At 37.3% G+C, this 27,101-nt stretch overlaps 1 protein-coding gene across 1 annotated transcript; it reads right to left on the reverse strand.

The window, feature by feature from the left end:
* Window positions 1-278: 278 nt before the first annotated feature.
* On the reverse strand, window positions 279-10,012 carry LOC140142703 (uncharacterized). The gene is made up of 6 exons (XM_072164699.1): window positions 9,884-10,012; window positions 7,429-8,385; window positions 6,481-6,798; window positions 3,125-3,226; window positions 1,991-2,191; window positions 279-1,240 (listed from the first exon to the last, which is right to left on the reverse strand). Exons 2-6 carry the CDS (start codon window positions 8,339-8,341, stop codon window positions 954-956), a joined length of 1,821 nt encoding a protein of 606 aa, XP_072020800.1. The 5' UTR covers window positions 8,342-8,385; window positions 9,884-10,012; the 3' UTR covers window positions 279-953.
* Window positions 10,013-27,101: the final 17,089 nt, after the last annotated feature.

Here is a 27,101-nt window from a genome sequence, read left to right on the forward strand (position 1 = left end):
ATTGATATATTCTTAAAGTGTAGCTGGGAGGAAAAGCCGACGATCAATTGAAAATTTTGACCATTCATATTGAAGATATGGATTTTTTTACCAAAAAGACCTAATTTTTTTTGAAAAAAAAAAAAAAAAATCTTCAATACGAAAGGTCAAAATTGTCAATTGATCGTCGGCTTTTCATCCCACCTACATACACGTTAAGTATAAATCATCAGATTTATAAAGTTTACTTCGAGTACTGTTAAATATCAAAAATATCAATTTTAATGATTTGCCATAAAATGTGTATTACATTGCGAATTTCAAAAAATCAAAATTATTTGATATCAGAATGACATTCTTCGTATTCAGAATGCAATTCGATATGTCTGATGTGCTCTAATGCCCCACAATAAATACTGTCCAAACGTTCATACCCCAGCCCTTAAGCATATTGTCAAATGTCGCAAATATAGGTGGTTCCACAGGGGTCCGTGTTCGGACAAATGGCATTCTCTTACTACTCTGCGCCGGTTGAAGAAATCATTAAAGCACACCGCTTGGAGTGCATGGTGTATACGCTGACGACAGCCAGATATACTGTTGCTTCGATCATCACATGGACATTCTGCCGTTGAAAAGTGCGTCGCGGATATCCGTAGCTGGATGATAAGAAACCATCTTATGCTCAATGACTTCAAGTCGGAACTTTCACATTTGACATCTCGTTTCAGCTCCTCGCCTGCAACTCCATCTTTTCAAGTTGGAGATGCTGCCGTTACACCGTAAACATCTGCGCGCAATCTTGGGGCTGTCATCGACCACCATGTTACGATGAACCAACATGTTAATTGCATTTGTAGAAATGCGTCATTTGCCCTATATAACATTGGCAAATTCAGACCCTACCTTGATCAAGCTTCAGCTTGAGCCTGGTCCTATCAGAACCCACGTGTGTCTCCGCACGGAGTGATCATTTAAACAAATGCATCCTGCAGAGCCACTATAAATTTTGTGGAAGACTTGTGATTCATATTGTATTCAGATTTGAGAAGCTCTTCAAACTTATCATCATCTATGCAGCAGTTTCTATGCATTCTCTTTAAGTGTCTTCCATCAAGTTCTTTGAATGCTTCACAAAGCTCTGTGAGGTTACTGTCTCGTAGCCACGATTGTACATCGTCTTCGCTGCTGCCAGGTGATAGTTGTTTCCCTTTTCGTGGTGAAGCAGTTGAGACGTCTTGTTGAGACGTTTGATGTTGTCCTGCAATAGCGTTAGCAAAGTTTGTTATGTCGGCTGCAGATGTTGCAATATTTATTAGTAAGAAGTATAGGGAGAGTAAAAGCATTATAGGGAGAGGTCAGTTGGATGACTCGGTTTCCCCTCTTGGGTCACTGTATTGACTTTTTCATCACGGAGTATCAGAGTTAAAATCTAGACAAAGAGGCCCGTAGACATGAATTGTTTTGCGAGGGAGGGGGTAGGGAATTCTTCCAAATGTGGACCTTTTCCCTACAAAAATTCACCCTGATGCAAAACGTGAACGACATCTATCTAAAAATGAGCGTTTGTGGGCTATTTGGAACAGTTTAGCATGAAAGGTGCTCACTTTGTTAATTTATCTTTTAATTTTGGACCGATAGGGGAAGGTTGCGTTGCACCATCGCATCTACTAACCCCCTGGTGGCAGAAGCATCACATTTGTCTTGCAATTTTTGGCTCGCCCAAAACTCGGACTAGAAAGGAAGATGCATTGGGCAATTATTGCTTTATTTCTACTTCTATTATGATTTTGCAGGGGGAACGGTCCCCCTGGGAAGCAATTAGGAGGGCGTGTCCCCCGTCCCCGGCTTCCACCGCCTATGCCCTCCACTTTTTGGTGGATTTGGGGCGCCGCCCTATATAGGCTTGACCTCCTGGCAAAAGTCCCAACTACGCCATTACCAAAATGATTTACATCATGGAACATCTTTGCCCCTCCCTTAACAACTGACGCTACTGCAATCCACTCACCATCAGCTGTATCTCCTCCAGTACCGACACTTTCACCGATGGCCTTCAGAAGTTGCCCCATATTCTTCTTAAGCTGATCGTCAGAATGAAAAGAATAGTAGAGATCCATACCTTGAAGGAGTCCTAGCCACCCATCTGGAGTATCTTTTTCCACGAGTAGTGGTATGATCTTTTTCTTCAACTTGTAGGCATATGAGGCCTCTGAAGGAAAAGAAAAGTCACTTAAATTTACGACGCATTGTTTGTTTTATCTACTTTTAAAGAAATAAAATTAATACGGGGTCTTAAATTGATAAATATGCCTATACCGGAGATCAATGCTCGACTAGCAATTGCCAGAGATGCCACCAGCCAATTATTAGGATTATGGAAGGCTAAAGCGATCAGCCTGAAGCTGAAGAAACAACTGGTGAGATCCCTTGTCTGGAGTATAGCCCTGTATGGTGCAGAAAGTTGGACCCTAAAACAAAGCGATATCAAGAAGATAGAGTCGTTTGAGCTGTGGGTATGGCGCAGAATGCTTCAGGTCAGCTGGAAAGATAGGAAAACCAATGCATGGATCCGTCAGAAAGTGGGCATCACAGAGAAATAAGGTCGGGCTCAGTCAACTGGGGAAAAGAAAGATATCCCTGTATGGTCGTCCAGATAGCATTGTTCAGATAACGATAGAAGGAGAAGTAGAAGGAAAAGCCAGGCCAGGTCGAAGGAAAACAGGATGGATTGATAACATCAGAATGTGGACTAATGGTGGAATGGCCGTGGCAAGAGAAAAAGCACGCAAGAGAATGCCGACGGTTCTATGAGGACTATGGCAACGCAGCAGCAGCAGCCTACATATCACTGCCAATATACGTCCTATTAATAATACATGTTGTAGCTAGCCAATGGTGAGCGTGAGTCATCCGATTGTCACTTAGGGTCAATGGGACTGATTGAGGGACATTCTATCCCTGAATAAGGGGCACCTGGTTCTGATTGAGGGCGAACCTGGGTCTGACTGAGGGGGCACCTGTATCTGATTGAGGGCGAAGCTGGGTCTGATTGATGGAGAACCTGTGTCTGATTAAGGGGCAAACTTCAATTATCAGAAATTTAGTCTATACAATTTACCGCAGTAAACACAGAGCGTTATACCTGATCTACAATTCTGACTATCCTTGTAGCTCTCCGTCATGCAGATAAGAATGACGTCAGAGTTCTGTACAGCGTCTGCCATCGCAGTGAGAATATCTCCTCCTGGAATTAACCATAGCGAAAGTGAAAGAGTAATAATACGATATGAGATGAGATGCATGCAATACGGTACTCTCTACAAAGTGTAATGAAATTCAATATTGTATACATTGTGATTTGAAGACGAAATCAAACCGGAATCACGAACGAGCTCACATTCAGTGGCATAGCCAATGAGGGGAGGAGAAGGAAAACAGCTACCAGCTTCCTCATGTGGATATTGTCCTCCATCTTGCCTCAGCCTCTTGGGAAGCCGGCAGCCGAGATGGTCCCCTTTGAGAAAATTGCTCCCTATTCTAAAATGTATTGGCTACTCTATCTACTGCTTACATTTATACATGCCCTGCACAGTGTCGACTTCCTATACGATAAATATAAATTTAATACTCCGTTGGTGAGCGACGGGCGAGTGGTATTTCACCGAACGCAAGAAAAGGAGTTCTATCTGATTGGCTAGCAATCGATCGCTTATGTCGCTTAGTAGTCAACTACAAACTCGAAACTGAGCAAGGTATTCAATTCGATTGAAATCGTCGGTCGCAACACATAATGGCGTACGTGAAGGACAAACGCAAAATACATTTTCGAGAAAAACGCTTTTGAAGGATAGGCTGCTAATAACATAGTCAGTACTTCTCCAATATTATCTCTCAGTGGACCGATTACATTTGAAATTGAAGTTAAAGGATTAAACTATTAAACTGTAACGTAAATAGTTAAAAAGGAATAACCTTTATATGATATATCTAGCTCTAAACTTATACGCCACTATGTGAAACGGAAGATTTGGGGGTTTCAGCAGGTTTTTGAAGCGTAAGTCGCGCGTACGCCACTATGTGAAACGGAAGATTTGGGGTTTTCGGCTGGTTTCTGAAGCGTACGCCACATTATTGACGGATGATGTGCCTAAATGTCATCAAATCCGATTTTCGCCGTTTCACATAATGGCGTATGTTGATCGTACGTAAGTTTGTGAAACGGAAGATATTGGATTCTTACGGGATTGTTAACATAAGTCAATTAATTAATTAACGTTATTTATTAATTAAGTATAGTTGAGCTTTCTAACTTGGTATACTTGAAGAACTTGATATATAAAACCGTTCAGCCAAATTTCATAAAATTGACCAAAATCACCGTACGCCACTATGTGTTGCGACCGACGAAATCGATATTCTATTATTGACGTGGATAAAGAGAGTGATAGTGTGTCAATAATGTACATTGTATTGCACCTGGTTTTACATGCATTCCTTTATATAAATATTTTCTCAAAGAGTTAAATATTATCAAAATTTTACAGCGGATTTCAAATGTTTTACATCAAAATTGCAGTTAAACATATCCACAGCAAAATACCGGTCCTCACTAATTAGTTAATTTAATTTCCAGGTAGTTAATTTAAACGAAACCTGTGATTTACGTGACAACAAATAAAATTTTCTTGCAATAGAAATATCATATGGGGTACTGATATGGTAGGCCGCAACCGCCACAACGTGGAGCCAAATTGACCAATCATGATCATGTTAGAGTTTTTCATTACTCGGAGGTAAAACTGACCAATCAAGTACGACTTACTCATTACGTGAAGCGAATTTATTCATTAAGAATTTGTCAGACGAGCGTCACGTAGTTGCAAGATATCCTCGGTCACGAAAGTTATGATTCAAAAAGTAGTTTATGAAAAGTACGAACCGACTTATTATTAAGATGGACATGCACTCATAAGAAACTCATACCGGGACTCATACAGTATTGTACATAACTATATAGCTAGGCAGAGTGGTGGTAAACCATGCACACAGTTCTGCGATCTGCAGTGTATCGCCGGGAGCTAATTTGTATAACTTGTGCGGTGTGGCCTGCGGAATTCGACCTTCAGCAAACTGCAAACCAGTTCGGATTTACTTTATATACTAGTAGTAGGCCATACATACTGTAGTTACTGTCCGTTTTCCTATACACAATACTCAGTGCGCTCACCATTGACGCGTGACCTCTACAAATAGTGTATGTTAGAAGTATAGGCCATTGCCTAGGTGACGTCACTGTGTAAAAAATAACCGGCCAATATTTAAAGTATTCTCTGAAATTCTAGAAAATATAGTTTTGTAACATGTCCTAAATTTTTAGCTAATTTAGGTGTTTGGAAATATTGGTACTTTTGTACCAAAAAATATGAAGAAATTATTTCTAAACCGTGTTAAGTCATTAAGCTTCTCATTTTCAAGAACGCTGGTTAACAATAAGCAGACTATTGTCTCATTTCGTAAACAAAAGCCCACAGTATTGTTACCTTGCGTTCGCTTTATAATCGTTCACCCAACTGAAACTATAATACCAGCTCATTGCTCATTGCACAGGTAAAACAGACACAAGTGCAGTGTGTATTTAACCAGAGAAGATATGATGTAACATAGTTGAGCTGTTTTCATTGAGTGTTATCTTGGTTTAATAGCTTTTAATAGGGTTTAAGTCCTTCAAATGTCGTGGTGAGTTCTACTGTAGACATGACTGCATCATGATTATTTTAAAGTCAACAACATTCAACAATATGATCACCGTGATAGTATGAGAGTATCAGTACCGTGGGTGTCAGTGATCCTGGCCTGACACAGTAGACAAACAAACAAACAAACACGCCACACACATGCCACATGCATGCAAGGTAACATTGACTATACACTAATCAAACAATGGTATTGATCCTGTACAACTGGTCGTGGTTTATTTACAATCGATTCATTTAAAATCCCAATAGTAAACATTAATTTTGGCAAGAGTTTCTCTCTCTGGAACGAGGATGCATCCACTGGCTCCGCGTAATGAAAAGATCTAACATGATTGGTCAATTTAGCTCCGCGAAGCGAAAAGTAAGCTACGCGTAGCAGCTCCACGTTGTGGCGGTTACGGCCAGCCATATATTGATCATGCGAAAATCGTAAAACATAGAATAGAAACAGTGTGGCAGGCTCTCAAAATCTCAAATTGTATGCTTAGCCTGAGTCGCACGGCCTATCTCGAACAAAATCACCATGCGTAGTTGTTGAAAAACGTGAGGATTCATCGTACTATCACGGCAATTTTTAACACGAAGATATAGGGATGATGACGGTGTGCCCTGTGTGCTTCAAAATTTCTATTAACCAGTTTCATTTTGTCGCGTATAGGCCTATTGGTCATTTATATTTCCACTCCGGGATAGATTCTGCTCAACTTATCACAAAAGTTCTGGAATGTACATAAAAACTCACGCATATTTGTCACATCCATCCAGACTTTAAATCCGGCGGCGACCAGCCTGTCTCTTATCTGCACCGCCCGAGATTGGGAATTCCACTGGTAGCTGATCATTATCTGAGGAACGGATTGTGAAGCAGCAGGATCTGTGGAAGCAGTATCTGGTTCTGAAATGGCTTCTTCATAAGACGGTGGTGGGTAGTGCGATGTGTACGCAGCAGATTGGGAACTTGAACCCGTGTCCGTATAGGTATCACCAACGATTTCCCAAAGCGCTGATCCACATACAACTCCAAGATCTCGGTTTTGTGTTTTCTTCAAGACTTTCAGCCCTGTAAATATAATAATGAACATCCCAACCAATAATAAGCTTATTACCAATCACTTGGACTTTTTTATAAGCCTATATTAAATTTGATCTTTAACAAAATAGGATAAATTAGAAATATAAAGTCAATATGCTACACGTGTAATTACCACTAACTACAGCCTAGTATTAGACCTAAGATGCTTCGTTACCTAGGTAACACAGCAAAACTGGTCAATACACGTGCAGTTCTGTTGATTGTGAATATATCGTGTGCAACAAAATGACCTACCAAGTTCAAACTATTCTTTTATGGATTGCAATAACAAGACCAAAAATTTTAGACCAATTTCACCAAAATCGGTGGAAATTGTCTGTTTTAGTTTTAGAGCTCAAATGTTGACCCTCGACCTATTTAGTAATAGCTATACACACTGATAAGTATTATGACCAGAGGAATATTTTGGATTTAGTTTTAACCAAATTGTTGATCCCTGTGTAAATGACACTGGATATCTTGAAATGCTTAAATTCCAATACACCTGAAACTATCATTGAAAGCAAAAATATGACAGGCATGACTAACTTTACACTGTATTTTAGTGGTTATCTACCAGACTATAAGTATCAAATAAAGTAATATGAAGAATCTTACTTGGAACTGCTCCCTGCATTACCTCCGACTTTCTTATTGATTCAATGAATGCCAAGTTCCACAAAACCTCTGCTGCGAGCTTCTGATCTTCTTGAGGGAAGTCATCATCCAGCATTCGAATGATGGCGGGAATTGCACCATTCGCCTGAATGATATCTTTGTTAGCGTCATTAATGGCTAGGTGGTTGATAGCATCTAACAAATAAACTGCTGGATAAAGAACCTTGCCGGTCATGACATTGTCGATGACTCCATTGTGATCATCTATGTTCACGGCTTGCTTCAAGACGGTTGTTAAGATTTCCACACTGATTCCTGAAGATGCCAATAATGCGCTTTCTGAATCGTTGATAATAAATGCTAGGACCAAAATTGATTCCATCTGCCATCTGGCATCAAGTTTAAGATATCCTTCCATAATGGAGACCGCATTACTATCTCTGTAGATTTCTCGATTCGAGCTGCATTTTTGAATAGCGTTCTGAAGAATACCAAAGATCCACTGTTCCGCCGTTGCAATGTCTTTATTTCCCTGCTCATGGTATGGTATAATCTTTTCAAGGCCTTTAAGTAAGAGCGAAATGGCACCACACTTTCCCAATGTTGCCGAAAGATAATGCGAGTCGTAGGACCAATTGACGAATGATGATAACATTATGTCAAAGTTCGCCAAGCCTTGACATGCTGGAGGGTTGCAGTTCTCTTCATATAGGTAACCAGACAACTCTCCCCATAGTTTCGGGAATAGGAGCCCAAATCCTGCATCGTCAATATGCTTGGCTAGTGCATCTGAGTTGCCACATTGATAGCTGATCAGGTATAACTTTTCATAAACCTCTAGTGTAATAAAATCCGTGCATTTTTTCAAGTAGTCAAGTGCTCCGTCAAGCTTGTGAATATCAGCTTCCGCCATAGTACAAATAATCACGAATCCTGTTCGTTGGACTAGAAACTATTCTGTTTGAGAAAAAAAGAAGACAAAATGTAAGTCACATGGCACCGAGGTACGGAAAACACATTAAAGGGGCAGCCTATGCCTATCTCCCGTACCATTTGCACAGATGCATTGTATCCTGTCGTCGAGTAGTCTCCTTTAGTGTAAAATTGCATTGTGACTAAGCTGATGCCTAACATGTTGAGAGGGCAAAAATGATAGGTGCCCAGTGGACACCCTAGAGCAATAAAAGAAATATGAGGTCAAAGGTTATACAGGGGTCAAATATCAAAATGGCTTGGTTACAAGCATTACCAAAATATTTCTCGGGTCGATCACAAGGATTCAAAAGGCCTTTATGGTTCTGAATATTTTGGAATAGGTTTTAAACAAATCGGAACAATTTTGAGTTTTGACCCCAAATTTTTCGGAATGCTCATTATACCTATATTCTTATTAAATACACCTCAGATGTCAATATTAAGGTTAGCAACTATTTAAACTGTTGTGATTTGGTAGTTCACAGCATCTTGCGAATGGTAGTGAGGTTTGGCAAATATTGCATTGATCATTTCATAGCAAGTGTGTAGAAGGATTCAAATATCACAGATATACTTTTGTAGGTCCTGTGGTTCTTGAGTTATGTTGTAAAGAGGGCTGAAACAACAACACTTTTGTATAACGTACATAACTCATTAACAGCAATAAATCAAGCAAGTTGTCAAAGTATTTGATTTGTAGAATGAACTTTTGCAAAGCATCAAAGTGTAATTTGTCAATAATTTATTGATTTAGATATTGAGAATCGATATTTTGGCTGCTTCGACCAACAATACCGCGTCTACCCTTAAAGCAAAACATGTTAGTCATAGGCCTACTCAACTTTATACTCACAAGGAAGTTCTATTTGACTCTATGTGTTTATGGCCCACAGTGTCATCGCCCCGATATCTTCATGGCAGAAATCGCCATGGTAGGTTGAATCCACCGCCACGCATGGCCATTTTGTATCGACCTGTTTAATAGTTTTGAGTCGCATAATAGGCCGAAGGACATCTGACTAAGGCTACTGACAATAGCCCCGATTAGCCGGTTACTGACCTCGCTGATGTGCGGTCGAGCATGGTACACCATAGGTCATATTCTTTTAGACTACCTCAACGATTGGCCTATACACTGCGCTATATAATTCGGCACATATAAATCAAAATTATTGTCAGTTTTTGCCTCAAGACGCACGGTTCTTTCTCAAGACGCAAGCTAACGACTATCATATCTGTTCAAAATATATATTCAAGTGCAAGGGACCACATCTGGTTTCTTTATACGAAATCTTTTACGGGAGATATTCATCATTTTCTACACCGGTATCCAAAGATTTTCTTCTCATATCAAACTCGTGCATAGCAAATTCACGTGTATCGATCCCGGGTATTAATTTTAGTATCTCTGCTGACAAAGTAATTATTAGCCAGGCGATGTCGGTGTGTGGCCTATCAGCGTTTCCCCAAAAAAACTTACCGTAGTTCAGTAATGTTAATATAGGCCTAGCATAATTTACTGTACGCTGTCCAACCGGCAACTAACCTCACGCGTAAATGGAAAATGAATCCTTTCAAAAAACAACCAAGATTCAATTCTAAGTATAAATACATGTGGCTACTTGTTACACGCACCATGGACACAGTTTACTTCCGCTTTCCACATGTTGAAATTCATTGCTTTGCACTATTCGGCCATGCATGGAAGTTGTTTTTTAATACCAAGCATGTACATCCTGGTTTAGATTAAGGTCATGTCATATTTATTCTCAATTGCATATTTGCATACTTACACCAAATAAATAGGAATCGCAATATGAAATCTCAAAGTGTAAACAACATGAGCTAAACTTTACAGGTTCAACGCACGTTTAAGACGTAAAAAAGCTTCATTACATTTATACATATTGTGACAAAAAAGAGGGAAATATAATATTCAAAACAGTCTGAAACAAAAAGATCTGACACATAAAGATCAAAATATTACTTTTTGAATAGACCTACATATAATTTTTTTTTAATGAAGCCCACGTGCACAGGTCGGTGATCTTCTGCGTGGCTTGCGAAGGGTCCGGGTTCGAATCCCACTGGTAGCAATTGACTTCTTTGTTCATCTTCTCTCCTATTTCGTTTCTTCTTTCCCTTCCGATAGAAAAAAAACATGGGTTGGGTTTACAGGGTTAGTTAACGTGGTTTTCCTAGATTTAGGTCTTCTTAAGGTACGAAGCTCTCTGACCGCTACAAAAAGCCGTGAAAATTATCTTCTTTAAGCGCCATCTTTTGTCCTAATATATAATTTTCTCTCCGTGGTGCCTTTTCCTTTATAATAGGCTACTTACCACGAAGCTCTAAAAGTAGCCTTGGCCTTTATAAAAATGATAGCATATTATGAATGAGTAAATAGGTAAGTTAAAGCATCCCGGGGCTGTGGTGGAGAAGGAGGGTGGAAATAAAACCACAAAAAGGCAATAGCAATATGGGTTGCCCCGGAGGGCTAGTCAGAAGCAATATACAGTAAGGCAAAGAATTAAGGTACCAGGTATGTTCACCCCTGTATATCCTAAATAAAGACAAATATGTCAAAATTAAAACAAGCAGTCAATACCTGACTCTTTAGCTCTGATTTAAGGCCTTATTTGTTGAAATTGGTTGAGAAATAAGGAAACGGTGATCTAAAACCTAATGAAGAAACGAAAACAAAAGTTGCACTTATGTGTTCTAATCAATGAAAGCACGGTGCTACAATCCACGAAAAAAAGGTTGGCACACTTTGCCTGTCTTTTGGTATATCTCTGCCCCCGCTCCCCCAATTCAATGTTGGACCAAGCCATGTTGTCAACAGGTCCGTGAGACCCTCCAACATTTAAAGATGGGCAGTGGGGAAGGGTGAGATATAGAGGGGAGTCTGTATACTTCACATATATTGCATGCATGTTTCACTCACCTCCCCAATTTTAATAGGGCACGCATTTCCATTGTCTAGTGCAAGTGTGCCAACTCTTTTTTTCGTGGATTATTTTAACGTGCTAATCACTCAGCCCAGCACTATACTAGTTCTCTTGTTCACGAACGCTTTGTGTACAAATCAATAGGGCATTTAATGCAGCAAACTGCAACTTTTAAATTGGTATCTTCCTTGGGTTTTGGGATCGCCGTGTCTTTATATACAGGAGGTGAACATAACTGGTACCTTAATTTTTTGGCTTACTGTAGATCAGGGTTGCCCCGCAGGGCTAGTGAGTTGACTTGGTTTTGAATAGCGATCAAGCTTAACCTAGGCTACTCAAGATAGAGGACAGGAGTTGAAAAATGAGGGTAATTGAGGGGTATTAATATTATATTAGTTAAAACAAGAATATAATTGAAGGGGTGGGTATAATAAAGTCCTAACCCACCAGTAGTAAGGATGGTCTTTTGGGACATCTACTTCCGGTTCGGGTCAAAGGTCACTTCCGGTTCGGGTCAAAGGTCACTTCCGGTTCGGGTCAAAGGTCACTTCCGGTTCGCATATTAATGAGGTGGGCGTGGCTAATTAACATGTTAATGAGATGGGCGTGGCTAATTAACATATTAACAAGATTGACAATAATTCTGATTTTATATGTGCCGAACTATATAGCGCAGTGTATAGGCCAATCGTGGAGGTAGTCTAAAAGCAGATGACCCTCTCTTATTTCATATTATCGGGCATAAAAGGCTGCAAGCTACGTTCCTGATGTCAAAGAGTATTGTATTGGGCACCCAGACACAGGAAAAACAACCCTACATGTAGTTTTTGATAAACTGAATGAGCACCCAGATTCAGGAAAAACAACACTGGTTTCGTTTGATTAGTACTATGTATAGTGTTCATCTACATGAAAAAAACAAACAAAACAAACAACAATGCAAATTTGTTTCAACGTTGGGAACTCATAGTCAGAAAAACAATGCCAGAAATCTTACATTATTACTTTAACACGGGTCAAGGCAATACGTTTAACCATCTAATGGGAATGGTTGGATGGGATAACGTATTGATTTATTTCACCGTGTGAATGTCACGCACCGCATATGAAAACTACCCGCCCTCTGGTAAAAACAAATATTGTGCTATTCCAGTTGAAATCCATACACCCCTATGGAAGACATGACTTTAATCTTCTACACAGAGAGTGTGAATATCAAATGGGGTTTCCTAAATGGGTAACTCCAATTAAGATCTGCACTCCCTGTGTGGAAGATTAAGGTCATGTCTTCCATAGGGAGTGTATGCATTTCAACTGGAATAGCCCATTGGTTAATCTACCTTGGCATGTTAATGTACCTTGCCAGTCATAATCAATTAAGTGAATTAACAGCGTTGCAGAAAATATTGCCTTTTAAGGTTAGCAACTATTTTAAACTGTTGCGATTTGGTAGTTCACAGCATCTTGCGAGTGATAGTTAGTGTTGGCAAAAATTGCATGGATAATTTCATAGCGAGTGCGTAGAAGAATTCAAATATCACAGATATACTTTTGCAGGTCCCGTGGTTCTTGAGTTATGTTGTAAAGAGGGCTGAAACAACAGCACTTTTGTAAAACGTACACAACTTATTAATAACAATAAATCAAGCAAGTTTTCAAATTATATGATTTGTAGAATGAACTTTTGCAAAACATCAAAGTATTATTTTTCAATAATATATTGATTTAAATAATGAAAATCTTGTTGTGGTATCTGCAGAAACACACGGCTAGGTTTCCTCCGAATTTATTTAATGTAACCTTTACTTGAAAAAAAAAACACCTTCTCGAAATTGCATTTTCAATAATTTACTTTCACTTTAATATAAAAATAGAAATAAACATAGCGTAAGATATAACAGAGTGTAATTACACTGGTTTGAGTTAGTATTCATTACTATTTTATTATAAAATGCACATTATTTGACAAGATAAATCATTAAAAAAGGTATTTATAACTTATATTTTATTACAACTAAATTTAAATATAGGTAATATTAAATATCGAAAAGCAAATTTAATTTAGAACAGTTTAAACATGTTACAATGAGATGTAATCAAATGGAAAAATAAAATCAATAAAAGTACACAATAAAATTGTTATAAATCTAAAGAAATTTCAAATATTGCACATCAGTGGCGAGAAAACCGCGTGGGCACTATTTATAGTCCCGGGTATTATCTATTTGTTTTATTTATCAACAAAAATGTGTTGTGAATTGTTATTGGTCGAAGCCGCCATACGTACGAAACAGGAGTTCCTGCATCTACTGTATATCTACATACTTGTCGTCAGAATTTCTTGTTTATAGCAATTTACTATATCGGTGTAAATCGTTTTCGAGAAGTCAAGGACTACTTCTAGCTTGTGAAAGAGGGGAGGAAAGAAGGCAAGTTTAGCAATAACAATACCGGCGTAATCAGACGCGATAAGTCTTCGACTTTTCTCCTGATAAAAGGGCGGAAGGAAGGAAGGAGAGTTCGGAAATTCATTACCGGCGTTTACTGGCGTAACCGGGCGGCGTAATCAGAGTCGAAAAGTCTAAGGCTGTTTTTATCTTGTCGTGAAAGAAGTTTGATCAAATGAAGAAAGATATTTCTTTCATTTAAAGAGTTTGTATCACCAATCAATTCACATTCGTAGCTTTTCGCTTTTCGAAGCTTTATCGCTTTTCACTTTCGGAGCAGTTTCTTCGCTGGTGAATTACGCTTGTACTATCTGCCATGAACATGAATTTGAAACTGTTTGTCGCAGTGTTTGTTCCAATCGCTATAAATCAGTTCAACCCGTCGTCGGATGTAGCAATAGCTGGTATGATAGCATCACCATTATGGAATGCAAGTGCCGATTATTCAAAACATTGCTCATTTCATTGGGATGAAGTAAACGAAACCATCACATTGTTCGGAAATCCAACATATTTTTGCAGTCTACAGATATCGACAAGAATGGTAACTTCTGTTCAAATTTTTGGGAATCTGACAAAGGATTATTTGGTGTATATTGAGCAGAATGAATCGGTAGAAGATTGCCCAAACAAGATTGCAACCATACATGGACATGATGCGGTATGCAGTGTTCGTGTACCTCATAAGAATGTTCGGTTTAATCTGCAAGGTAATATCGGTATTGTAATAACTGAAATATCAGCTAGCAGTTTTGAAACTAAAAAATGTGCTGAAGTAGACGAGCATGTTATTGTTCCTGGAGTAAATCAGACAATGCCTAGTTGTAGTGTAAGACAATTTGACGAGGTTAAAACTTGTGGTGATCAAGGTCAATCATTTTGTAGGATTTCATTTCCACCAAATTGCAATTCTACTCTTCGTAAAAGACACGTACTTCTTAATTGTTCGGTTAGAAATATTCTGTACCAAGAAAACATATTGATTATCTATCCAAGGTCTAGTAATATCTTAGATTTGGCTAAAAACAACATTGTTGAGATCGAAGTCGATGCGTTCAAACAGTTAAATCAACTGAAAACTCTTGATTTAGAATTTAATCGAATCCATCAATTATGGCCGGGTGTGTTCAATGGTCTTCGAAGTTTATCATATCTGTATTTAGGATACAACAGTTTAACAACACTTGTGACTGGTTTGTTTGATGACTTGAGCATGTTATCTGTTCTTGACCTTAGTTCGAATCAAATTAATGTACTACCGCCTGATGTATTTAGTAATTTGACTAACATGAAGGTATTGATCCTTCGTAAGAATAAAATAACAACATTGGATGTTGATATTTTAAAAGGTCAAGAAAAATTAAAGATTCTAAACCTGTATAAAAATCAAATTATCACATTACCATCCGGCGTATTCCAAGATTTAATCAGTTTAGAAGTTCTCGATCTTGCGCGAAATCAATTGGAAACAGTAGATAATGTGGTAAACAATCTGTTCAACCTGACTGATTTATATTTAGAAAAAAATAAATTGTCAACAATAGATAATGCTACATTTCACGGTTTTGTCCATCTGGAGGTCCTGACGCTGTACAATAATCGCTTACAAAGAGTTGACGAGGGACTGTTTGCTGGTTTGAAGCATATGAAGTCCTTGAGTGTGAGTGATAATGACATAACCATACTACCATCAGGTCTTTTCAAAGATTTGGCACTTCTAGAGGTTCTTAGTTTGGATGTGAATAAAATAGATTATTTGCCTTCTGGTATGATGATAGGAATGTCAGAGTTGAAAGTACTATTTTTGGATTTCAACAACTTAACCTTCTTAGAAAAAGAACTGTTGACTGATTTAAGAAATCTGGACACGATTACAGTAAAAGGTAATAAGCTCAAACGCATCGATTCTGATATATTTATCAATACACCTAACCTTGCTATTTTGGATTTATCAGAGAATATGCTAGAAACAATTCCAATCTTAGGCGGCCTGGAAAACCTTTTTGTGGTTAATCTGCAAGGTAACCGTTTGCGTGGTTTATCAAATGAAGTATTTAATAACATGAAGGCTGATATTTTCATGTTTACAAGTCAACACGAGATCTGTGAATGCTATGTACCTTTCGGTATCAATTGCAGTGCATCGTCAAATAGGTCACCATTTCTTACATGCGATAGATTATTATCAGATAGAGTGTTAGTAGCTATGATGTGGCTTATTGGATTGAATGCACTTGGTGGAAATGCATTTGTTTTAGGTTACAAAAGCAAATATAGCAAAAACAAAGTCCAGACCTTTCTCTATAACAATTTGGCATTGTCTGATTTCCTTATGGGGTTGTACATGATCGTTATTGCAATTGCTGATATTTATTTTGGTGGAACATTTCCTATGCAAGCGGAGAGTTGGCGAAAGGGCATTACCTGCAAAATTGCTGGGGCGCTATCGATTATATCGAGTGAATCATCTGTATTTTTCGTTACCCTTATCAGCATAGATCGATTTATCAGCGTCAAATACCCGCACTCCTGTTTCAAATTAGGACGTTTATCAACCAAAATTGCGGTCGCTTTAATTTGGGCATTGTCAGTAACTTTGGGCATTGTTCCTTCGTTTTTAGCTGGAAGAAACCCAAACTTTTATGACAATTCACACGTTTGCATCGGCCTTCCGTTGGCTTTGTACGAATCGTACACAACAATTAGTGTCACAAAACGCCTGTTTTACCATTACAGGCCATTTTACATTGAAATTTCACGATCGTTTCCTAATGGTCAAGAAGTAGGAATGTATTTTTCCACAGCAATTTTTCTTGGTCTGAACTGTGCTTGTTACTTACTGATAGTAATATGCTATGGTAGTATCATAAGAACTGTGTATCTGTCATCTAAGCGCGCGGGTCTTAACTCCGAAATGAAAACTCAAATTCGATTGACTCTGAAGGTTGCTGCGATAGTGATCACGGATTTCATGTGCTGGTTTCCGATCATCGTGCTCGGGATTTTGGTTCAAACCAAAGTACTGACACTACCTCCGTCGGTATTTGCTTGGGCTGTTACCTTCGTTTTACCTATAAATTCGGCAATTAATCCATACCTCTATACAATAGCCGATATAATAAGTAGTCGTCGGAAGGAAAACATCGAACGAACTCGGACAGAAAACTCGAGCCAACAATCTACGGGACAAGCCGCAACAAGGAGACATGAAAGGCAATCAAGAACTGTCTCAACTTTTGTTCAATCGGATCATGGGAGAATGTCTTTACCGAATGTACCTGATCGTCGGAAGACGGCGGAGTCAAATGTGTGACATCTTTCAATGTTTTTCTCCTATATATGTATAAGACTGACATCGCGATATCATGAAATCAATCACAACAATGTAAAGATCACGTAATGGCAATACATCATCATCTTCGGCTACCCATCATGATCGATGAAAGTACAGTTGTCGAAGTTGTAAATGCAAGACGCAGGAAACCTATCGAAATGCTCTGTGACGATGATGTCTTCATTGGCAGGATTGTGCACTCAATCCTAAGACTAACATAGCGATATTAAATACTATTAATCATAAGGATGTCCACGATGACGGAATGACAATAGGCTCGTCCGGACGTTTGACATTTTAACTTCTTTTGCATCTAAGGTTTTGTTTTTGATGGATTTTGTTTCTCAAGATTGATAAATTTGTAAGATAAGATGGCAGCACAGTATAAAGTATAAAAGTAAACATATTTAGAATGGCAAAGACTGCTGTCGAGTGTGATTTATAGAAGGAAATGGTAAACATTGGATATACGAATAAACAAAACACTAAAACATTATAAGAATAAGTATGTTTAGCCATAATTTCCATTGGAATGCCAACTATTGCTCATTATTACAATGCTACACATTGTTTTGTTTCCAAAATGTGAAATAGAAAAAACAATCACTAAAAATAATGGTAACAAATTGAATATAATATGTGAGTGGACACTACGAATGAGCCGTAAACTCGGCAAATTGTATTCTGAGATATAGTGCAAAATTTGCGTGAGGGTCGTATTCATAGGTGTCTCAATTAGGCGCGACATGTTTCTCATTTGATAGCGATTAAACCAATCAATAATCCTATTGCTGAAGAGGATAATAATCGTCTACATAAAGAATCATTAAATAACTCTAGTCTTTATTTGCTTTGGCTAAATCCTGTTCAAGGGTGGGTTACAATTGCATTGTATTTTGTCTGGGTATGTATAACCAACAATTGACATTACTGAAGCTCGTTGACCATTTGAAATGACCGCCAATTATGACTTTATTACTTGCAATGTGGAAAAAGAGACACACGTAGAATAGAAAAAAGGTACAATTTGTTGAAGGAGCAGAGTTCAACAAACCATAACCCCGCTTCTGGATATCGTTTGAAGTCAAATGATATACTATTTTAAAAGCTTATGATATATATTTTCTAAACACTAAATAAAACAAAATTGACCGGGGCCGAGTTTACGGCTGATTCGTAGTGACCAGTCACATATAATATATATGTTTAATGTAAATTCATATAAATGTTCAGATAGCGCTCGGTGTCTGAAATATGATCGAATAGATATTCGCCGTGGAAATATTTTTGAATGTGTTGTCCTGCACTATAATCAGGATGCATTATGGGAATACTACACCCATTGCATTTTTTTTTTGCGTTTTTTTTTGCATTTTGTTAAGAAATGAGAAACTAAATTTGACAAAGTGGTATGCAAAATCAGGGACTGTGGCAAAATGAAGGGGACAAATTGCGAGCCTGGTCTTTATCACTCTACAGCGTAACGTCTAGTGCAGGGCAATACATCAAACAATAGTGTAAACTCATTGGTATGGTGATTAACCCTGTAACGCCACTTCTACGGCGAATAGTAATGTATTAGTTTACTGAACTAGACCATTTTAATTTGTTAAAATAGTATCATCCCTCTATTCCCTCTGACCATGGAAAATCCACCAATCCTCTTCTGATCCAACCTAGACTATGCCATAGTCGAATTTTGATAAAAAAATACGTTATTATTAATCATGATAATCGCATTACGTTGAACGCAAAATTATACTGATGTTTATTATATAGAATTAAAGTGTTCAATATAGTAAAATGGTCATAAAGAGTTTATATAATTAGATAATTAGTGACAATAAAAGTTATATTGAATGCAACATATCTTGCATAATTATAATTGCTTACTTCAATATTGAATAATTCTGATTTTGGAATCTACCAGTTTATTGATCGCGAAAGCCCGAGTAAAAAATCCTTGGGAAGCTAACAAACAGAGGGAGTACGGTGACTGAAAATATCAGATGTGAAAATCTATCAATTGCACACAAATTAATACAAATCAGTGTTTTATGCTTAAATGTAATAGCCAGTATGCAAAATGGGCAAGTGGACTACGGAGAACACTTGGGAAGCTAACAAACAGAGGGAGTACGGTGACTGAAAATATCAGATGTGAAAATCTATCAATTGCACACAAATTAATACAAATCAGCGTTTTATGCTTAAATGTAATAACCAGAGTATGCAAAATGGGCAAGTGGACTACGGAGAAGTCTAGATCCAACCATGAGAAACATGTCTTTTTTCTCTGGACAGGGCAGTCACTGAGGATGTGTTTTGTTTTATGCATGGAATGGTATGAATTGTTTATCAAAAAGGGAATGCAGAGCAGTCTAGTATTGTATATGCTTTATTTTGAAGTGATCGTTGGACAGAATATAAAATAAGTAGGCTAAATAAGAAAGATTTATTTATTGCGAATAGTGATCAGTCAAATAGAGTAGCATTCCAGAGGGGTGACATTTTACTCTCAAAGTGAATAATTAATGCCTAATTATGCCTTGATCGCATACCGTATTTCCTATTCACCTATTCACACTTTTCAAACATGGTCTATGTTTCAAAGGACTCACTAGAAAGAGTGACATTCACTTTATTTTCACTAGCTTCAAGGGCAAGGAATTAATTATCCCCAGGAATCGGATAACTACTTATTGATTCTCGTCCTCATGTGATACACAATTATATTGTTGAAAATTACACGCCCTCGGCAGCAAATAAATTGCACAGTCCGCCTCAAAATTGTCATTACCCAATGTCCCTTGCCATGCACAAAACATATTACTTTCTTTAAATACAATGAAAATTGAGCATTTCTTTCAGTGTGATTTCAAGTCAATTGCCGTAACACACAATTAGATTGCATCATAATGTCTCTAATTTAATTTTGAAAGAAGTTTGAAATTGTATTCCCCAATAGTAAAACTTGAAATGAAATGAGCACAAGAGATAAAATGAACAATTACACGTCTGTGAGTTGAATATTATTTCCATTAAAGTCTCTTGGTGCCGGGACCATATTACATAATAATTTACAACATAAAAGATTTCAAAATATAAATTACGGTACATATCTTTTATACAACAAATAACTGCAGGCAGTATAAAATATCGAAAAGCAAAAATTAGTTTACGCTGTGTTAACATGGTATACGGAAATGAAGCATATACAATCAATATACACAATAAAATTCTTTCATCTATAAAAATTGTCCAAGTTCCTGGACAAGAAAGCCCCAGATACCATTCATTTCAACCTGTTCACTTTTAAGTAATTCACAATAATAAAACTTAATTCAATTTAAAATTCAATTTAGTTATTTAATTGTAATTTTGATAAGTAAAATATGCCAGAACTGTGATTGGTTAAAGGCACCATACTTAGGTAAAAAGGACCTATATTTGAACTATATTATTGCTAATTTTCTGAACATAAACCTTGGCGCGCAGGGCTTGTATATATACATTTCATCGGCGTTTCAGATGCGTAAAGTCTAACACTGTAGAAATGAAGGACAGTGTATTACCGGCATAATCAGATACGAAAAGTCTGTTTTTTGCTTGCTTTAAAAGAAGTTTGGTCAGATAGCATTGGAATTAAATATATTCTTAATTTAAGAGTACGTAATATCAGACCGACACTGAGGATTGTAACGCTTTCAAAGTTATCGATAATGAACATGAAGTTGAAACTTCTTGTCGTAGTTCTTGCGTCAATCGCTATAAATCGGTTCAACCCGTCGTTGGATGTAGCAATAGCTAGTATGCTCGTATCACAGTCATGGAATACAAGTGCCAATTATTCAAAATATTGCTCATTCCAATGGGACGAGGAAAATAAAACCATTGCATTGTTTGGACATCCAACATACCTTTGCAGTCTACATATATCGTCAAGATTGGCAACTTCTGTTCAAATTCTGGGGAATCTGACAAAGGATTATTTGGTGTACATTGAGCAGAATGAATCGGTAGAAGATTGCCCAAACAAGATTGCAACTATTCATGGACATGATGCGGTATGCAGTGTTCGTATACCTCATAAGAATGTTCGGTTTAATCTGCAAGGTGATGTCAGTATTGTAATTACTGAACTATCAGCTAGCAATTTTGAAACTAAAGAATGTCCTGACGTAGACGAGCATGTTATTGTTCCTGGCGTAAATCAGACAATGCCTAGTTGTAGTGTAAGACAATATGACGCGGTTAAAACTTGTAGTGACCAAGATCAATCATTTTGTAGGATTTCATTTCCACCAAATTGCAATTCTACTTTCCGTAAAAGACACATACTTCTTAATTGTTCGGTTAGAAATAATTTGTACCATAAAAACATTTTGATTATCTATCCAAGGTCTAGTACTATCTTAGATATTACTGAAAACAGCATAGTTGAGATCGAAGTCGGTGCGTTCAAACAGTTAAATCAACTGAAAACTCTCGATTTAGGATTTAATCGAATCCGTCAATTATTACCAGGAGTATTTAATGGTCTTCAAAGTTTATCATATCTGTATCTGGAAGACAATAGTTTAACAACATTGATAACTGGATTGTTTGATGACTTGAGCATGTTATCTGTTCTTGACCTTACTGCTAATGAAATCAATGTACTATCGCCTGATGTATTTAGCAATTTGACTAACATAAATGAATTAATCCTTCGCAAGAACAAAATTACAACAATGGACGCTGATCTTTTAAAAGGTCTTAAAAAATTGAAAGTTTTAAACTTGTACAAAAATCAGATTGTCAAATTACCATCTGAAATATTTCAAGATTTGGCCAGTTTAGAAGTACTTGATCTTGCGCGAAATCGATTAGAAACAGTGGATAATTTGCTGAACACTTTATTCAACTTGACTGATTTATATTTAGAAAAAAATAATTTGTCAAAATTACTTAATACAACATTTCGTGATTTTGTCCATTTGCAGGAACTTAGGCTATATAATAATCGCATAAAAAGTATTGACGAGGGTATATTTGCTGGTTTGAAGCATATGAGGTCTATAAGCTTAAGTCAAAATAACCTGACGATACTACCATCTGATTTATTCAAAGATTTGACACTCTTAGAGGTCCTTAGTTTGGATGTAAATAAAATTGATTATTTGCCTTCTGGTATCATGAAAGGAATGACAGAGTTGAAAGTACTTTTTTTAGATTTCAACAACTTAAACTCCTTACGAAAAGAAATCTTGGCTGATCTGAGAAAATTAGACACACTTACAGTAAAGGGTAATATGCTAAAACGCATCGATTCTGATATATTTATCAATACGCCTAAACTTGCTATTTTGGATTTATCAGAAAATATGCTGGAGACAATTCCAATCCTAGGCGGTCTGGACGATCTTTTTCTGGTTAACTTGAAAGGTAACAGTTTGCGTGGTTTATCAAATGAAGTATTTAGCGGCATGCGGACTGATATTTTTATGTTTACAAGTCAACACGAGATCTGTGAATGCTATGTATCTTTCGGTGTCAATTGTAGTGCATCGTCAAATAAATCACCATTTCTTACATGCGATAGATTATTATCAGATAGAGTGTTAGTAGGTATGATGTGGCTTATTGGACTGAATGCACTTGGTGGAAATGCTTTTATTTTGTGCTATAAAAGCAAATATAACAAAAACAAGGTCCAGACCTTTCTTTGTAACAATTTGGCATTGTCTGATTTCCTTATGGGTCTGTACATGATCGTTATTGCAATTGCTGATATTTATTTCGGTGGAACATTTCCTATGCAAGCGGAGAGTTGGCGAAAGGGCATTACCTGCAAAATTGCTGGAGCGCTATCGATTATATCGAGTGAAGCATCTGTTTTTTTCGTAACCCTCATCAGCATAGATCGATTTATCAGCATCAAATACCCGCACTCCTGTTTCAAATTAGGACGTATATCAACCAAAATTGTAGTCGCTTTAATTTGGGCATTGTCAGTAACTTTGGGCACTGTTCCTTCGTTTTTAGCTGGAAGAAACCCAAACTTTTATGACAATTCACACGTTTGTATTGGCCTTCCGTTGGCTTTGTACGAATCTTATACAACGACTAGTGTTACAAAACTGCTGTCTTACCGTTACAGGCCATTTTACATTGAAATTTCACGATCGTTTCCTAATGGTCAAGAAGTAGGAATGTACTTTTCGACAGCAATTTTTCTTGGTCTGAACTGCGTTTGTTACTTACTAATAGTCATATGTTATGGTAATATTATAAGAACCGTGTATCTGTCATCAAAACGAGCGGGTCTTAACTCCGAAATGAAAACTCAAATTCGATTGACTCTGAAGGTTGCTGCGATAGTGATCACGGATTTCACTTGCTGGTTTCCGATTATCGTGCTCGGGATTTTGGTTCAAACCAAAGTACTGACATTACCTCCGTCGGTATTCGCATGGGCTGTTACCTTCGTTTTACCTATAAATTCAGCGATTAACCCATACCTTTATACAATAGCAGATATAATAAGTAGTCGTCGGAAGGAAAACATGGAACGAACTCGGACAGAAAATTCGAGCCAACAATCTACGGGACAATCTGTAGCAAGGAGACACGAAATGCAATCAAGAACTGTCTCAAGTGTTGTTCAGTCGGATCATGGGAACATTTCTTTACCGAATGTACCAGATCATCGAAAAACGGCGGAATCAAATGTGTAACATATCTTTCATTTCCCCCCTGCAAGATTGAAATGATCATGAGATTTGTCATAAATGTCACTGTCAGGAATGTATCGAATGTATTGTATCTTAAAATGGATTTGTTGGCACTTTCAACTACTTAGATATTTGCGCCATTATCAATACAGGTACATTGTACCCTCAATCATATTCAATACGCAAATTGGACCGAAACTTTACAATCATGGAAGTGAGTCTAGTTTTGGAAGCAGGAGGGAACCCGAAGAAAACCTGCGGCAGAGAGTAAAGACTGGAGACTAAATGCAAATAAAATAATCATGGTCTCTTTTTTCAAAATTAAAAGCATTTTTCCTCTCTAAATGCACGAATACGATATGCCTATTCCTATGTGCATGCAAAAGAGACGGTTATATTCTCCAACTTTTTATATCATACCAGCCTACAGCGTACATGTATGCGAAATATGATTGAATTCATACTTATCATTTCCTGTGCTTCTTTCTTTAGCCAATAACGAGAATACAAAATTTTTAGGATGCTTCGTTCTCTAAATCTTGTTAATGGAAAGTACAAACTGTAACAAAAAATACAATCATATATTTGTTTGAAAGTAAAACCAAATATAATAGCACAACTAAGATTTAATTTAAATCTGGTCAACCAGACATACCTATTTATAGGTGATATAGATATTTCGAACTGGCAGATATTATAAGAAGTTGTACATGATCTACAAGGCAGGCCTATGCCGATTATAAAAAACCTAATATAAAAAACAAATAATCTGACCTGCCGGTTAGGGAAAGATCGTGTCCCCTAATAAGGAGTCATATTACACAAGGGCTCGTCAAATACCAATGTTTTCCTCATGTCATAAGGATTACTTTGACCTATCTGCGATGTACCGTTTTCGAGTTATAACTAAAAAGTCAAGGGGTCAAATTTGAAAAATTGTTCAGATTTTGATACATCTCAAATTTCTCCTCTTATATAACATAATACCGTACTTGACACTACTTGGCCCATGATCGGGGTAATATTTGGTGGAAACGGGCAGCATGCACAGAAGATGCACCGGCCAATTTTGATGAGCTTCTGTTCTTTTTTCTCCCCTTCTTTTCTTTTCCTTTTTTCTCCTTACTCCTTTTCTTTTCCCCTGCCTTCCCGAGTTTTGCTTTCATTTTTTGTCAGGGGCAGAGTCTCCCCTGCCTCCTCGCTGGTTATGATTTCACACCACCCTTGTGCGCCCTTTAATTTCAATTCTCTTTACACCTAAAGTAAGCATTAAAGTGAGCAGAAATTTGCATAATTTTGGCCAATAAGTGTAGCACAGATGGGAGAGATCGAGTAATTTTCAATGATTTTAACCCTATTCTATTACCCCCACAAAAGTGGTATATTATTTTGAGTGGTGTGGAGGTATCATATTAACTACTAAAAATAGGGTTAAGCAGCCTTTTTCGCCAGCCCATTCGGGGCTGGTACCTGTTTCAGGTTTGGGGTCAGTTTACTCAAGAGATTATATTTTAGTGGTATTGGAATGATTTTTTTTTTTTTACTTTTTGTGGTTAAATTTTTTTTAAATATTTTAATTCGATTTGTTAGGAAAAGTAAGTATGTTTTGCCGTTTCAACGAACGAAAACGAGTGAGTATTACCAAAGTTATGTTTGAACTAATTAATTATGACTTTAAAAGTTTAAAGGCCTAAATGTAACAATAATAGTTAATATATATAGCATCATATGGTCAGCAGAAGAAAATATGACATCACCTATGATGTCATATCAGTGTCCTTGACCGGGGGTCCTTACTCCTTGACCACTGAACAGCGTGATATCATGTTGATAACAGATCTATAGAATCAAAATCTTCATCATTTCCCCGTATCATATCACAGATTCTCAACAATCTGTGATCATATGGACCATATTGATGTGAAAGTAGTTATCTATCATATCCTGTGTCGTTTTATGGATAAAAATGACTCAAAATGTTATTGATGAAATGGTTGCTATCATAAACATCAGTTTTGTCTTTTCAACGGGAAAAATCCGATGCAAAATAAAGTTTTTAGGGCCTAGCTATAATATGGGCATAATTTATGCATATAGTATTGAACAATGTACCCCATTTGACATGCACTTATAGATAAATAAATTGTCTTACTTTATTAATTTAATAACTTCTTTATTATAAATAAAATGACACATAACTATTTGATTCATAAAATTACATTCAACAAAATGATTGAAGAGAAAACACACAAGGCACTAGGCAGACTGTTATAGAATGGAGTATGTAAGATGCCATGTCCATAGCTTCGCAGGAGTTTCCGACTAGCAATCAACATGATCAGCACATTCAGAAAAACACAGTTTAAGAGTGAAGATTGTAGTGAGTAACCAGTCCTTTATAAATGTGCTGGCCACTATCTATTATAATATAGTAGGCTTAAACTATACATTGCGAATTAATTAAGTTATTTTAAAATAAAATGTACATGTAAGTTAACTCAAACCGGCAGTGTATATATCGAAAGCAGTGAAATCGGACATTCCTAAGCGAAGATATTGAGTTCGTAAGTTCTGGTATTACAAAATTGGAAATTGAGATATCGTGGGTAAAAAGCTGAAAAGACAAAAAAACCCAACGACAACAACAACAACAACAACAACAAAACAAACAGACCAGAACAATTTGGAGTACATGTAATGAATTAAAAGAGTTGACATGAGATTAGGAATTAATGTTTTCTGCTGTTTCAGTGTGCATGTTCTCATCGTTGATGGTTTGGTGGACTGTCATGTAGATGTAAGCGTGATCCTAAAATGCCTTTCACATTGACCAAAACTAATTACAAGACCTCTTCTACATTGAGGCTGGCTTTCCCTTTTAAAGGGAATTTTTATTCTCTACAGAAACACTACCACGGTTTTGCGTGTAATTCACGGACATCGTAGACTTCGAGAGCCTGCCGTAAAAAATAATGACGGTCAACCCATTTTTCTCCAGCCAGAGGGATATCATGCAAGGTCTGATTTCAACAAGAGATTTCAACCATCATAGCTGTCGCTAACCATGCTAACTGATTCGACCCTGTGAAAAAATGACGTTTTCTGAAGGCAAATTTAGAGCTATTTAGCATAATCTCTATGGGACTTTGATTTGGCGGAGTGAGATCTTATATCACTGCATTTTGACAAATTTACCACCACCCCGGGGACACATAACTACTACACAGCCCCTCCCCTAATGCAAACGTCAAAA

Source organism: Amphiura filiformis, chromosome 20 (genome assembly GCF_039555335.1).
Source record: "Amphiura filiformis chromosome 20, Afil_fr2py, whole genome shotgun sequence".
NCBI lineage: Eukaryota > Metazoa > Echinodermata > Ophiuroidea > Amphilepidida > Amphiuridae > Amphiura > Amphiura filiformis.

Excerpts from the sequence above, each read along its gene's own strand:
- LOC140142703 (XM_072164699.1), bottom strand. The coding sequence starts at position 8,341 with ATGGCGGAAGCTGATATTCACAAGCTTGACGGAGCACTTGACTACTTG. Across the intron at positions 3,227-6,480 it reads GATGGATGTGACAAATATGC|GAGGAGATATTCTCACTGCG; the intron begins GTGAGTTTTTAT and ends GGTTAATTCCAG. Across the intron at positions 2,192-3,124 it reads TAGTCAGAATTGTAGATCAG|AGGCCTCATATGCCTACAAG; the intron begins GTATAACGCTCT and ends CTTTTCCTTCAG.